Raw genomic sequence first — 16,566 nt, 5'->3', positions numbered from 1 at the left:
CAGAAAATAAAACACTGAGTTACTAAAAAAATCCGCTACCACCTCTTTCAGTCTGTCAGATGTATTTGAATGCTGCTGAGGGTAAAGGATGCTGCTTTGTGGCAACGCTGCACAGGATGGGCATCCTAACATGAGGAGTCCTCCTTGATGACCCTGCAAAGCCATCTCTGCTTAGGGGGAGAATCATTGTATCAGCCATCTACTTGCTTCCTGCATCCTAAGTTTGGCACTTCTTGTAGGTTAACAAGAGTCTGTCAGAGCCTGGGCTTTCATTTCATCACCTTGTAGTGGTGAAGCTGAGTTAAGAAATGAAAGAATGCTTGCCTTCATCAATCTAGTTTAAACCTAGAAATCACAAATGGACTTTTGTGTCTTGACTTGTGAAATGTGCACAATTGATTAGAAAAGCCTAAAGAGATGATGAACTTTTCATTATCCAGGTTGGTTTCCAAACAGATTTTCAGGCTAAATTATGAATTCATCATGCACCTTGATTTAAAAATATTGACTCTGGCAATATTCTTATTGGAGTTTGTGTGAACTGAGAGTGAGAATATCCTTCTGGGTCTCTAGATTGATCACATGTTGAAAGCATGGGCTCCTTCTTGCAATTTTATTTATTGGACCGTGAACCGCATGTAGAAAGGACAGGGAACAATGTGACAGAGAGGCATTAATCATATACTGACGTTCCTGATGAGACAGTGATCAGCATTAGGAAGAAGGATGTCTTGCAAGATGAAGCAGAAAAGAACTTGCTGCCTTTTAAAGAAAAGCCTAGGGTCATACTTTTAGAGAGAAACAGTTCAATAGGGAGAGCAGTGCCCAGCATCAGAAAAACCTTTCACTCTAATCGCAGCTTTGGTCAGCATGATGTGCTGTCTGAAAGGCTTGGATTTTGATGCAGAGAGAGAAGAGTGTTTAAGCAGAAAGCAGCACACACAGCAGTTCATTGTATTTCACAGGACAGACATAGCTGACAATGTATATTTAGAAACACACTGGGATGGCTTTTATTCAAGTCTGAAATGCATCTCATGCAGGAACTTTTTTCAACACTCTCTTGGTGGGAATTGTGTTTCAGTGTTATTTTTATGGTTAATTATGAGGTCTGTTATTTCTGCTCAGAAGCCTTCCCTTGCAAGTGAAAAAATCTCATTTGTCCTTTGTTATTATAATCATCTCTGATATATACATATATTTCCAAACTACTGTACCCATTCCTACTTGTGAAAAGGTATTAGATTTCCTCTGTTGACCCTTTTTTAATGTAAAATGTACACCACTTCTTAATGAAGGTAGCATAGCTTTCAGATCTCATTGACATTAATGGTGATCCTAAAGAACAGGAGTAACCACTTTGTGTCCACAGGATTTGCTCACATTGTCCCAGCTCAATAGCTTGCAGTCTCCATCAGGAAACTACTGGCATCCCAGGTGCTTATAATTCAAAAACAGAATCAAAGAATCACAGAATGGCCAGGGTTGGAAGGGACCTCAAATATCATGAATCTCCAATCCCTCTGCCACAGGCAGGGCCACCAACCTGCACATTTAATACTAGATCAAGCTGCCCAGGGCCCCATCCAACCTGGCCTTGAACACCTCCAGGGATGGGGCATGCACAACCTCTCTGGGCAGCCTGTTCCAGCACCTCTCTCTGTAAAGAACTTCACCCTGACATCCAACCTAAATCTTCCCTCCCTCAATTTAAAACCATTTCCCCTTATCCTGCAGTTATCAACCCTTTCAAAGAGTTGACTGTCCTCCTGTTCGTAGGCTCCCTTTAGGTACTGAAAGGCTGCAATGAGGTCACTCTGCAGCCTTCTTTTCTCCAGGCTGAACAAGCCCAGCTCCCTCAGCCTGTCTTCATAGGGGAGGTGCTCCAGTCCCCTGGTCATCTTTGTGGCTCTCCTCTGGACCCTCTCCAACAGCTCCCTCTCTTTCTTGTACTGGGGGCCTGGACACAGTACTCCAGATGGGGCTTCACAAGAGTAGAATAGAGAGGGACAATCACCTCCCTGTCCCTGCTGGCCACCCCTCTTCTGATGGAGCTCAGGATACCATTTGCTTTCTGAGCTACAAGAGCACACTGCTGGCTAGTGTTAAGCTTTTCATCCATCGAGACCCCCAGGTCCTTCTCCATAGGTCTGCTCTCAAGGACCGCTCCTTCCAGTCTGTATAGATGACTGGGATTCTTGCAGCCCAACTGCAAAACCTTGCACTTTGCTGTATTGAACCTCATTAGGTTCACCCGGGCCCACCTTTCTAGCCTGTTGAGGTCCCTCTGAATGGCATCTCTTCCTTCTACCGTGTCAACCGCACCACTCAGCTTGGTGCCATCAGCAAACTTGCTGAGGGTGCACTCGATTCCGTCATCGATGTCATTGATAAAGATGTTAAAGAGCACCGGTCCCAAGACGGACCCCTGGGGGACGCTGCTCGTTACCGGCCTCTACCTGGACATATGTAACATATATAACAACCTCTTAGCACTGACAGATGCCAGACTAATGATATGGTTTTATCTTACAGATGCTAAAGATGAATCTGAAAGAAATCCAGAGCTTGATTTCAGTAAGATTAAGGCATTTGCATGCTGAATCCAAGCCATGGGTTGGTTTGTAACAGTACAGAAAATCTGTATCTCAGGGCAAAATCCATTAAAAAGCAGGAGAACCTAAATTGTAAGTTCAGAGGTTGAATTATGATCCTGAAATCCTCTGGTCAGCATTTTCTGGCTAGAGGGCTTCCAACTCTGCTCACCTGTCTGTGCTGCCATGCAGTTTCCCAGTGCTGGGATACAGGCCCCCTGCAAGCTCAGCACCACACAGGGCTGAGGAGATCTGATGGATGGGGAACTGGATTTGGGTGGAGAACTGGAGCATCACTCTTCACCAGACCCAACCTGGTAGATCTTTTCAGGCCATGCTTATAAAGCATTGTGTTCTTCCTTTAATAGCCTGTAGGAGAATGTGAAGAAATTTCTTCATGAAAAGCATTTTAAATTGTCATTCTAAGCATTTTTTAGCTGAGAGACTCATAGATTAGAGGATGAAATAAAAGAGGTGGCTTCCTCAGTCGGAGGCTTCAAACCCACAATTGTCTCCTTCTGGGAAAATGCCCTTTTCTGTACACAGCATGCTGTGCTGAATGGCTTAGGATAAACCTGGTATTTCTCATCTCCTATGAAAGCTATGTTGTGAAGAATAAAAAATTCTTTTTAAATATGCCAGAGAAAGTTCAGCACAAGATCCTATCTCTGTGGCACAAAGGGTCATACACTCAGCAGGAGGGAGGAGGACTTTCAGATTTCCAAACTGATGCTTTATTGTGTTTGCTTAATGTTAAAGGCAAAACTGCCCTGAGGGCAGGCCCTCTTCTTGGCTTCCAGCTCTCAGGCACCAGCTACAAATCTGTCTTCTTGCCTCATTTACCACATGCTTTATCTTCAATTGCAGTCCCCTGGGATTGACCAACATGAATTCCACAAACAAAACCACTTTATGTTTGCCCACCCGCTGCTTCACTTTCTAAACACCTTCACTTTCTGAATACTGGCAGATCACTGCCACCAGCTGACTGCCTGAAACAAGAGAAAACATCCATTACGTGGGTTTTGTGTGCACTGCAGTGCTGGAAAGGAAGTATCTGGCCATGTGAGAAGGGCAAATGTTTACTTGGTGGGACGTATCTCAGCAACCCAAACATTCTGCATATGTATTGTTAACGTGCCTAGCAGAGAGGAAAGCTGACAGAGGGCCTCAGTCAAACAAGAACCTCAGTGGTTGCCCATGGTGCAAGCAACAAATGATCAGTCACCACTGTGCTCTTGGTTCAAGCAGTTTCTGGTGGGAGAATGAACGTAGCCTTGTCCTTCAGATGCACCTCTATGGGTCCTGACTTACACTGGAGATATCTCACAGAACACGATCCAAAGTACAAAGGGAAGAAGAAACTGAAGATTTCAGGCAGAGATTTGGCATCAGTCCCTGCACAGGTCTTTGGCTTGGACGAGCTGCAGGCCCTGGAGATGAGCCCAGAACGAGAGAGCTGCCTGAGGTACCGCATGGAGCTGCTGCCCCGCGAGATCAGCCGCTTGAAGAACCTAACCCTCCTCTACATGGACTCCAATAACCTGAAGAAAATCCCTGCCGAAATCGGCACCTTGAGGCACTTGGAGAGGCTGACGCTGAGCAACAACCACCTGAGCTCCCTGCCCCCAGAGATGGGAGCCTTGCAGCGGCTGCACAGCCTCCACCTGGCCAACAACAACCTCACCCACCTGCCGGCAGCCCTCTGCCAGCTGAGCAGCCTCACCTTCCTGGACCTGAGCGACAACAAAATACGCACCATACCCTCCAGCATCCGGCAGCTGGAGAAACTGGAAACATTGCTTCTGCTCTTCAATTCACTGGAAAACCTGCCTGAGGATGTCTGTCTTTTAAGGAATCTACGCACGCTTTGGCTGGGAAACAACCATCTGCGATCCCTTCCACCACGATTTGGGGAGCTGGTCAACCTGGACTGGGGGTACAATTACTGTTCCTGCAATTTTGAAGGGAATCCACTAGAAATTCCTCCCCCTGAAGTCTGTAGCAGAGGTTCCGAGGAGATCAGAGACTATTTCTTGTCTTTTCATAGAGTACTGGCAGAATAGATGACTGGGGTCAGCCTTTCAGCTGACTGACATGGGTTTATGCTGTGCAAATCATCTGCACAAGCAAAATGTGTTTCAGATGGAAAAATGTGGTGAAATCACTCTGTGAAGCTCAAAAGCTTCCTCTCTGCTATAAGGTGATTTTTCTGACAGTCTTTTTTTGACACTAGTATTGAGTGATGGTGTATATCTTTCAGCAATTGTTTCAAGGACAGCTATAATCATTTCATTATTTATGGCTGTATAAATCTATCTCATGAAATGTTGCAGCCAAATGTTCAGTCAGAGAAAATGAACAGTATCAAGTCGGGGAAGATAGAGTCAGGTAAACACTTTGTGGTCTGTAAATAGGAAAAACATGTTTGCACACCGAGTCAGTGCTTGAGTCTGGGCTTGAACAAGTGTAGGGTGAGATTTATGCCAGTGTTTAATGCTATTCAGACTTGTGGATTTAGATTTGCTTCACATAGCTCAGAATTTCTTTACTTTTCATGGTACTTCAGTGTTTTGCACTTGTAGAATCACCTCAGGCTTCTGGATAGAAGCAACATATGTCCAGGTTGCAGAAAGTAATATGTAAGTGATGTCTCCACTGCTTTGGCAGAACATAATGTGTATCTTATCATGCTTCTCTTGAGCAGCAGCTTTGGTATGGAACTGTGGCTCTCCTGTGAAGCAGCACATAGCTGGGGCTTGGGTGTCAATCCCTGTGGAGTTACACAGAACAATAAGCCTCAGTAATACTGCTGCATGGAATGTGGGTAGCCCACCTTTATTGCATGCAGTCCCAACAGAAGGTTTCCACCTCTACCACGTCTGGAAAAGTGTTCAGAGATATTAAAATATAAGTATGCAAACTTCCTGCAAGAGAATATTTCTGAGCATTCTTGTTTACAGTCATAAAAGGCTTCATCAGTGTTGTATTATGGAAATTTGCTGAGACTCCCTTCCTTTCATTTTACTTTCTCTTCCCTTAGTTTCTCATCAGCATTGTCTCCCCACCTACCCTTTGCTCTTGTTGGGTGTTTTCTATCTCACTGTTGCCTCTGCCCTTATCTTCCTTTTTCATTATTGCCTCCACAAAAGCATCTCATTCCCTTATAAATGCCTTTATTTGCTCTTTTTCTCTTTTGTCTTTTATTTTTTATTTGGCCAGTGTGCAGAAAGCTACAACTTCGTGTCTTTCCAGGAAAGAAGAAGGGTGGAGTTGGGCTTGCTGGGATCTGAACATGGACTTCCAGGGTTTGTGGAGAGAGGGACTGTTGGTGTGTGAGACACTGATATATAGACCATTAAGTGTGTTGTTCAGGCATTTTCTTCCCCTTGATCAGCAAGAGAACATGGGACCAGAACAGATGCTGAAATTGTACCGAGTAACAAAACACAACGGCAGATATTCTTGGCATGGACTGATTTGTACAGTGCTCTCACATTGGGTCTGGCCCTGACCTCTGTGCTGTGAAGCTTTCAAGCCAGAATCACCCTTTCATGATTTAATAACCAGATTTGATATAGGTGTAGTATATCACATTGCAGTATATTAATGCATGCTAATGATGGGCATGCAATAGTGCCACAGCAGCTTCTTTCTTTGTTTTCCTGCAGGCAATTATTTTTAAAAGGCTTGAAGGTGAGTTATGTGGCACAGGAAAGAAAAGATTAAAGAGATTATATTGTCTTGCTTGCTTGGGGTCTTCTGTGGCAGCATGAAGAATCAGAAACTTTTTTACTTCTCAAAGGAGATTTGCAGCATGATAGGAGACTGTACGTGAAGAAGCTCCTAAAGCTGGTCTTAGATAAAATGGAGGGTGAATCAAGGTGGCAATACTAAAGGCACTAAAGGACTTGGGTTTTGTTTCTATCATTGATTCATTACAGGGAGTTGAGCAGGTATTCTCAAGGTCTGCTGTTGTATTTGCCTGTTCTGGGACAAATGTGGGACTGAAATTCCGTAAATGTGATCTTTTCTTGAGACTTAAATCTTACACACTGAATCCTGCCAGGGCAACATCTTTAGCCATGTGGAAAGAGGGACACTTTCTCATATCCTCTTTCAAACCATTTATATCCTATCTTGCTGTCTCTCTTCTGGACTGCACAAGGTTTGGTTTTGAAGATCTATTTCCTTTCCCTTCCGCTTCCTGGTCAGCCATTCCCAAATGGAAGCAGACTTCAGCTTGCTTGGGGAATCTGTAGCATCTCACAACTTTAATTTTTGTTTTTGGTGAACAACATTTCAAATAGAGTCATAGAATCATAGAATCATCAAGGCTGTGAAAGACCTCCAAGATCATCCAGTCCAACCAGTGTCTGAAGATCCTTCAAGTTTCACACTGAGGAGTCGAGCTCATTCCAAAGCCAGTCAGAGTTTACTTTATCTAGTCCTTTTCCTCAAAAAACACAGTGAATTCTAAAGCATGATTACATCCATTAACCATACAACTGTTCCTCCTGGTAATAAATTGAGACAAAAAGAGGTTTAAGGCCTATGAGAAAATGGAATCTTTAACAAATAGTGTCAGTACCTTTACTATAGTTCTTCAGTCTGTAAGGATCAAGAGAAACTTCATGAGATCAATGCAAGTGAACTGCTTGGATAGACTGAATGTCATGCAGCAAGAAGAAATTCTCCCTCTGTATCATGCTGTCTGATGCCTCTTCACCTCCCTTTGTGTCCTGGTGGCTTTCAAAATCTAATTTCCCAAAATGGAAACCTCAGTAGTGTGTAAGTATTGTAGTATTCCAGCATCTGTGTTAGTGGCTTAGTTGCACAGAGCAATAACTAGATCTTGGTGTTGTCATTAAGATGGTATTAAAATCTAATCTCAAACTGCTTATCCTTTATTTGTTGTACTATCTGTATTGTTGCTAAGCACTCTCATTTTCTTCTACTCATTAAAACCTCAAGTGTTAATATCAGTGAAGAGCAAACTGCTTGGATATGAGCCCCCAGTGGAAACGCTTAGATGTATGTCTGGACCCCCCATAGTTTGTGGGGGAGCATTTGTTGAAGCTGACATTCTGTATTGATGGGAGTTGTACGTTTACTTCCCTTCATTCCATACATACTGCAAACAGGCTGGCATTGGAGAGCATTGTACCCTGGAATTGCATAGACTCTTCTTTGCAACAGAACAGTAATGACATATAAAAGCAGTGAGTGAAAAAGGCTCCAAATAGAATTTCAGAATAATAATACATGTAAGGGCAGAGAACTCTTTAATTTAACATACAAATATATGATGGTCACAGACTAGTACTTCAGACTACAGATAAACTGCATATTTTTAATGCTGAAGAGTTCACCTGAGAATATGACAGATTTTCCACCAACTGAAGTCTGTAAAACCCCCAGTCTATCTCATCCAAAGGTGCGATGGTTATGCAAAATGACCTTATGCAAAATGACCTGTTACGCAAAATGAAGCTTACAAAGACTTTTTCTCCCTTTGAAAGTACATGGCTACAATCTATAGCTGCTGCAAATCTAAAATAATAAATCTTGTGCCTCAGCATGAACTTCAGCTTCTCGGTTTTCAAGGGATAAGAGCAATGCTGGAAAAACTGAAGGTCACTAATCCAGGAGAACTGAACAAAGGGCTCTTGTATTTGGTGCTGATGTCATTGTGGTAGTAATAAAAACCAGCAAAAGTGGTAGTTACTGTTGTCATTCTTTTTTGAAGCCAGCAGAAGACTTCCAGAAGCACAAAAAGAAAACTGTCTCTGAATTCCTTTCAAGTGGAATATAGCACCCTCCAGTTTTCCAAGTCTTTGAAAAGTCTTATGGTTGATCAGTCAGTTATATTTCACACTAACAGATAGAAAAAGAAATGGCCCTTGGCAGATGCCAGAAGACAAAAGGCACTGCAAATCATGTCCTACACACAATGCAAATGCATGTGACATCTGAAAGAAGGATGCTGGTTTCTGAAGGTGTAGTTGTTAGGGGGTCTGTCCTCAGATGTTTTCTATGAGTGAGTTGCCTAGTCTGGGATGGTATCCATCAAAGAGGCCACCATCACTGACCATTGTTTCTCTTAGGTGGACCTACCCCAGTGCCACTTCCTGCCTTCCACCGTGGTCAGTTGTCTTGCCTCAGAAGTAAGCAGTCTAACTGTCTCCCACAAAATCTCTGTAATGAAGCTTAGGAAGTGTGGGATAGATGAGTGGACAGTGAGGTTGATGGAACAGTGTCTGACTGGCAGAGCTCAGAGGGTTGTGATCAGTGATGCAGAGCTATCTGGAGGCCTGTAACTATCAGTTTTCCCCAGGGGATAGGTGCTAGGTGTGGTCTTGTTCAGCATCTTCATCAATGACCTAATGAGTTTCAAAAAAAGCAAGTATAGAGTCCTAAACCTGGGGAGAAATAACCGCATGCATTAGTACTGGTTAGGGGATGACCTGCTGGGAAGGAGTCCTGCAGAGAAGGATCTGGGTGTCCTCTTGGACAACAGGTTGTCCGTGACCCAGCAGTGTGCCTTTGTGCCCAAGAAGGCCAATGGTATCCTGGAGTGCATTAAAAAGAAAGTGGCCAGCAGGTTGGGGGAGGTGATCCTTTCTCTCTACTCTGCCCTGGAACAATGTGTCCAATTCTGGGCTTCCCAGTTCAAGAAAGACAGGGAACTGTTGGAGAGAGTCCAACGGAGGGTCACAAAGATGATGAGGAGCCTGAAACATCTCCTTTATGAGGAAAGTCTGAGACACCTGGGACTTTTCAGTCTGAAGAAGAGAAGACTGAGAGGCATCTTATCAGTGCTTATAAATATTGGATGTCAAGTGGATAAGGCCAGGCTCTTCAGTGGTGCCCATTGACAGAACAAGGGGCAATGGGCAGAAACTGGAACACAGGAAGTTCCTTATCTACTTGAGGAAAAAATTTCTTTACTGAGAGGGTGACAGAGCACTGGAACAGCCTGCCCAGAGAGGTTGTGAAGTCTCCTTCTCTGGAGATATTCAAAACCCACCTGGACACTCCTGTGTAACCTGAAGTAGGGAACCTGTTCTAGCAAGGGGTTAGACTGGATGATCTCTAGAACTTCCTTCCAATCCCTATAATTCTGTGATTCTGTGATCAAAAATTATGATTTTTTTCTGGTGATTTGGCAGTGAGTCAAAGAGGTTCAGGTCTGGCATGAATCAACTGGCTTAATTATTGATTACATATGATCAGTCCCTGCTAGAGGCATCAGATTCAGAGTTCCCTGCATTTGGGTAATGGTACCACAGGAGATGAAAGCATGCTGTCATAAGCGATCTGTCGTGCTGTGTCTTTCAGCACACCAAATTACCAAACAAGTCTAAATAACATATCTAATGAAGATCACTCTAAACAGTGCAAAGAAAGGTACTAGACTTCTCAGAGTGAGAAGGGCAGAAGCCCGTGAGCCAAGAGACAGGTAGTAAATGTGCTTAAATAAATACCACGTATGATCCATGGAGTTCTTATGTGTCTGTTTGTTAAAGATCTCAGCAGCTGTCAAGAAGTTTTTTATTTTTCCACCACCCTAGGGAAACTGTAAAATGTGTTGTCATTCTCATTGCATGCAAACAAACTTTCCTTGAGCAGTTCAGGAAGGAAGAAAATAGCAGGTGTGGAAAAGAGTGATATGGCAAGCAAAGTCCAGATGGAACAGCCCACACTGAGTCCTTGTCTTGAAACTCACTGTTGTTTTTTTTTTGTCAGACTGATAGAGCCAGCATGGAGCTCACTGCAGCTGACTCCCAAAATGATCTACACTCTCTCATCTGGTTCATGAACTTTAGGAGGGCTTGTACTCAAAAGGTTGTGATGATTCTCACATCAAAGGTACTAGTTCAGTTGCGGTTAGGCAGCTAGCACCAAGTTATATCTTAAAGAGGAGTTGTTCCATTACTTTGCAAGTGTCACTGTTGAAGTTTAAATTGAAACATCTTCCTGCAATTTAAACATACTTTTGTTCCATTCCCCAGAGACTTGGAAAACAGGTTGTTTTATTCCTGTTTGCATTAACTCTTCTATGCACCTGAAGCTTATGGAATCATAGAATCACAAGGTTGGGAAAGACCTATAAGATCATCTCGTCCAACCGTCTTCTCACTACCACTGCTACCACAAGCTACTAAACCATATCTTGCAGCTCCTCATCCAGACACCTCTTAAACACTGCCAGGGATGGCGACTCCACCACCTCCCTGGGCAGCCATTCCAGTGCCTGACCACTCTCTGAGACAAAAAGTTTTTCCTCTTGTCTAACCTAAAGCTCCTCTGATAGAACTTGCGGCCATTTCCCCCGGTCCTATTCATTGCCAGGGAGAAGAGGCCAAACCCCTCTTCACCCCAACCTCCCTTCAGGAAGTTGTAGAGTGCAATGAGGTCTCCCCTGAGCCTCCTCTTCTCCAGATAAACAATCCCAACTCCCTCAGCCGCTCATCATAAGACTTGTGCTCCAGACCCCTCACCAGTTTCGTTGCCCTTCTCTGGACACGCTGCAGAGCCTCAACATCTTTCCTGTAGTGAGGGGCCCAAAACTGAACACAATACTCGAGGTGCAGCCGCAGCCTCACCAGTGCTGAGTAGAGGGGGATGATCATCTCCCTGCTCCTGCTGGCCACACTATTTCTAATGCAGGCCAGGATGCCACTGGCCCTCTTGGCCACCTGGGCATACTGTTGGCTCATGTTCAGCTGAGCATCAACCAACACCCCCAGGTCTCTTTCTTCTTCACAATCATCTAGCCACTCATCCCCAAGCCTATAATGCTGCTTGGGGTTATTGCGGCCAAAGTGCAGGACCCGACACTTGGCCTTGTTGAACCTCATCCCATTCATCTCAGCCCAGAGATCCAGCTTATCTAGATCCCTCTGTAGGGCCTCCCTACCCTTAGGCTGATCCACACCACCTCCCAACTTGGTGTCATCTGCAAACTTACTGAGGGTGCACTCAATCCCCTCATCTAGGTCATCAATAAATATATTAAACAAGATAGGACCTAGTAACAGCCCCTGGGGGACACCACTCATAACGGGTCGCAAGCTGGACTTAACTCCATTAACCACTACCCGTTGGGCACGGCCCTCTAGTCAGTTCCTTATCCAAAGAACTGTATATCTGTCCAGACCACGGGCAGCCAGTTTCCCCAGAAGAATACTGTGAGAGACTGTGTTAAAGGCTTTGCTGAAGTCTAGGTAGATGTCATGGTTTCATGATTTCTGGTTATCAGTATTCCACATCATAACATCATGTAATGCACTGGGGGTTTGACTGCTGATGCTCAAGTTCCAGGTGCCTGTCCGGAGGAGAAGAAGAGCTACATTTCCCCAGGGGGCTTTGCAGTCAGCGAGGAGATATAACTCCCAGCAAGGTCACCTGATGTTCTCTTCTTTGCCTGCGCTTCTTCACTTGCGCTTCTCCGTCTGCGCTTCTCTGCCTGCGCTTCTCTGCCTGCGCTTCTTCATCGGCTCAACTGGACTGCACTTCTCATCTCAGCGTTGTGGTGAGGCCGATCCACCTTCTAGACACACACTTTCTCTCTCTCCTTATATTCTGCTGATACTATATTTAGTAAATTAGTTTGTTTCACCTCAGATTGTTGCCGCTGTTTTCAATTATTTCGGGGTCCCCTATTTTCCTTTTCTGGGGGCTCGGATCCACGGATCCCTCCGCCCTTCTAGTCACGGAACCGGACCGAACCAGCCCGTAAACCGTTGACAATAGACTACATCAACAGCCCTTCCCTCATCTACCAGTCTGGTCACCCAGTCATAGAAGGAGATGTGGTTGGTCAAGCACGACCTGCCTTTCATGAACCTGTGCTGGCTGGGCAAAGCTTGTTGAAGAGCTTCTTAGAAGGCTTGTTAAAGTTAAGCAACCATCAAATCTGTCAGTTTTCCTGTTTTCAAGCCACATTTTCTTCATCTCTGATACCGCTGTTCTCTGCATTATTGCTGCCTACCTTTATGAAGTTGTCACTTTCAAAACTGAATAGAATGAGATGTCTGAAGTTGTTCCAGTGCCAAGCCGAAGGACTAACACATGTCTTGAAAGCTATACTCTGTTCACAGAATCACAGAATCACAGAATTGTAGGGGTTGGAAGGGATCTCTAGAGATCATCGAGACCAACTCCCCTGCCAAAGCAGGTTATGTTCATGCTGCTTTGGTGGTGATTTGTGTTTTTTCACATCATTGTGACACAATTTGGCTTGCTGTGGCAACATGATTCACTATGGTTGTGATATTGGCAAATTTTGATATTGGTGTACACACATAATTTTAACTTTCTAACCTTGCACTTGTCCCTGCTGAAATGCAGCTTTCTAATTCCCGGTTAGGTTATACAATTTTTGGAAATCGTTCTGAATTCAAATCCTGTCCTCCCATACTTACACTGCCTCTGAGCTTTATGCCATCTGAAAATTTAATAACCACGCTCTCACCATCTAATTTGATAATGAAAACACATACCAGAACTGGTTCCAAAACAGATCTGGCTGAATTCCATTTTCTACATCCTTCCACTCTGACAAAGCTCTGCCTATAACCTCTCTAATACATTATCAAACCAGCTTTGCACACAATCTATCATTGTTTCATCTTGACCAATTACTGCTGTAGCCTGTTTCTGAAAATGGCACACGTGGACATTTTGGAAGCCTTAGTAATGGTGAGATTTGTGACCGCTACATTTCTTTTATTCTTAAAGCCTGTTACCTTGCTAAAAGTGGAGATTAGATTAGTTCAACACAATTTATGGTTGTCAAATCTGCATGGGCTACGTGTCCTTGCTGCTACATGAAGCAGATGCTGCTGTGACTTATAATCTTGTAGGTGCTTATGAAATGTGCATTTGTTCCAGAAGAGTTTTGGAAGCCTGAAGACAGGTTAGAATCATTTCCTGCACGCCTCCTCATCCACTGTGCTCCCTCCATCGTACCGCTAAAAAAAGCTCACAACCAAAAGAAAAAGAAGAAGGAATTACCATTTAGCTTAGACTTTATATGTGACATGCTACCCTGACTTTGTGGCCCTACACAGGTGCTTTGCGAAACAGTTATCTTCACTACAACAGCCACTTGTTGCTTTACCCTCTGCAGAAAGGTTTAGGGCTGGTTAAAGACCAGGGCTCCAGTTGAGCTCACTGGGGCACAAGCACATCCATACTGGAAGAGTTTGGTTTGGTCTATGCTGTGTTGTGCCACATATGCTTTGGGTGGCTCCATGGTGATAGTTTCTCAAACTCTTGCAGTTTGAGAAATACCCATTCAATTCCTCATTCAATGCATTTACTTTGGTGGCTTCTGTGAAGGGTATATTGTCCTGCTTATGGTTCAGGGAAAATGCAGTCACCCAGAGAGGGGAAATGACACAAGTCTTGAGATATCCAACTTGTTCAGATCCTGTCTTCTCAGCTGGGAGCTCTCCTGGCTCTTCTGGCTGCACAGCAGAACTAAATAATCCTGTTTTCAAACTGATATCCTTAATCTTGTTGCTTAGACTCAAAACAGGAAGAGTAGCATGTTATTGCTAAGAGGGCAGCAGTAAACTGATAGTTTTGGTCCTGAATAATCAGCTTCTGCATAGCTCACAGTGTGTATCTGTGTGTGTTCCCTGGGCAGCTACGTCACTTGGAGAATCTCTGCACCACACCTACCATTGTAAAAAGGCTCTTTCAGATCAGCCAGACACCTTCTTTTCATCTAGATGAAAAGAAGATTCCTTTTTGTTCTCAGCACTACTACTGGCTGTTGGGAAGATCATCCTTTGCGTTAGGTCTGTACGCTCATGGAAAGAATAGAAGAGAAAAGTTAGCTCACATAGGCATAGCCATTCAAAGACTTGTTGCTTCTGTATGGCTTTCCCATATAAAGTGCTGTTAGATTTGAGCAATTTTTAAATGTCTACCTAGCAACAACAGCATGGTTCTGGAAACTACTTGCAAAGTTTCATTTTCAGATATGACAGGTTTTATCCAAACTGATTAACTGTGGTTTGTTTCTAAATTATTCCTTTTATTTCAAATACTTTTCAACTCTGAGGATCAAAATCATGCCCCTGATTTTCCTTTCTTCTGTCTAGTTGTTCTAAGGTTTGCACAACTAGGAAGAATTTCATGGTTCTGTAGATTCCTTTATAGCTAACATCTATCCAAAGGCTACTGATCTCCAATCCAAGGAGTAAGACATGGTGACTCTGCTTGTTCCTTCCAGTTCTGCCGATTTTGGAATTTAAGGTTGTTTTTTGTTGTTGTTTTTTTGTTTTGTTTTTTTGTTTGTTTGTTTGTTTTTGTTTTGTTTACAGTATCTAAGAAGCTACATTGCAGTTTAACACCAGTTTTGCACATCTGATGAGATTTCTATAAAATCTCATTTGCTGGGTTGTTGTTTTTTTAATTATTTCCTGAAAAACTTTTGTTGATCTGGCTGAAACTAGAAAAGAAAATGAATGAAATTATGTGATGCTGAGAGTATGTATACATGTGGATTCTGTATGCTCATTTAGAGGAGCCAGAAAACAGGTGTCCTATAGAGATTCCAGTTCCTTGCTCTACTATAATACGCTAAGCACATTACAGTCTCTTCTGGGTGCCACTGTGTTCATGCCAGACCTTCAGATGTTTCTTTAGAAAGAAAGGCTGATAGTGAACTGATAAACAAACACTAGTGCTACTTGAACTAGTAAGATTCTCACTACAAAGAGCTCACATATCTGATGATTAGAAAGATCCTACGCCAAAATGATCTTCCTTTCAGGAGGACAGCATAAAGAATATTCTCCAAGTATTTTTCAAAATGAAATGTGTTTTTTAGTCACACAAATTACAAGTACTACCCTGCCCACTCAGGAAAGATGGAGGGAACTGGGATTGTTTAGCTTGGAGAAGGGTCTGGGGAGACCTCATTGCAGCCTTCCAGTATTTGAAGGGAGCATATAAACAGGAGGAGGAACAGCTGTTTATGAGGGTGGATAGGGATAGGACAAGGGGGAATGCTTTTAAACTAAGACAGGGAAGTTTAGCTTAGATATAAGGAGGAAGTTTTTTACACAGAGGGTTTTGACACACTGGAACAGGTTGCCCAAGGAGGTTGTGGATGCCCCATCCCTGGAGGCATTCAAGGCCAGGCTGGATGTGGCTCTGGACAGCCTGGTCTGGTGGTTGGCAACTCTGCACATAGCAGGGGGGTTGAAACTAGATGATCATTGTGGACCTTTTCAACCCAGGCCATTCTGTGATTCTATGATTCTATGATTCTATGATCCTATGATTCTATGATTCTATGATTCTATGATTCTATGATTCTATGATTTCAGAAGCATCGTAAGTTTGTCTTTAACTTTTCTCATTGCAGACTATAGTAACAAGTCTGCAAGCATTATATGTGTTATATGTTGAGAAAATATAGACATTGCTGCTGCAGACAAACATAAGAATGTTTTGATCTTATCTCTGTGATAAAGTGAGAAACATAAAGTTAAGTTCATATTTTCAAGCCAGAGCTGCTGAACTGGAGGATCCTTCAGGAGCTGGGCATCCTGATTCCTTTACCACCAGAACTGATTGCAATCATTAGCTTCTAGTGCTAACTGGGCAAACAGTCTCGAAGCAATTCTCACTAAGGACCTTTCCATATGGCATCAGTGCTGTGTATGGGCAGCCTTGCTGGTGCTTCTTGGAGGAAAAATAGGGACAATGGGGTCTCCAGAGTAAAGATGCTCACTGTTCTCCAAAATGGGTTCCTTGGGCAGGATGCTCTGTGGTACAAACTGCTCCTGAAGTAGGGCTGCTCTTCTGCAGTCATCTGCTAATGAATAGATCTTGGCTTAAACTTACAGCTGTGAACCTGTTCACGATAAGATGCAGTCAGCTATCAGATTTAATAAACACTGTATAAAAATCAGCAATCTCAGCTGATGGAACCATGCCCCTCACT

General features: G+C 43.5%; 1 protein-coding gene across 1 annotated transcript; it reads left to right on the top strand.

Moving 5' to 3' along the window:
• Positions 1 to 3,339: 3,339 nt before the first annotated feature.
• LOC100539037 (leucine-rich repeat-containing protein 7-like) lies at positions 3,340 to 8,317 on the top strand. Its single transcript, XM_010709359.3, has one exon. The coding sequence runs from the start codon at positions 3,860 to 3,862 to the stop codon at positions 4,658 to 4,660; it is 801 nt and encodes a 266-aa protein (XP_010707661.1). The 5' UTR covers positions 3,340 to 3,859; the 3' UTR covers positions 4,661 to 8,317.
• The last annotated feature ends 8,249 nt before the right edge of the window (positions 8,318 to 16,566 follow it).

This window comes from Meleagris gallopavo, chromosome 3 (genome assembly GCF_000146605.3).
Source record: "Meleagris gallopavo isolate NT-WF06-2002-E0010 breed Aviagen turkey brand Nicholas breeding stock chromosome 3, Turkey_5.1, whole genome shotgun sequence".
NCBI lineage: Eukaryota > Metazoa > Chordata > Aves > Galliformes > Phasianidae > Meleagris > Meleagris gallopavo.
The sequence above is the reverse complement of the archived record's forward strand: the minus strand, read 5'-3'. Positions and strand labels throughout refer to the sequence as shown.

Coding starts and splice junctions, on each gene's coding strand:
- LOC100539037 (XM_010709359.3), top strand. CDS start 3,860: ATGAACGTAGCCTTGTCCTTCAGATGCACCTCTATGGGTCCTGACTTA.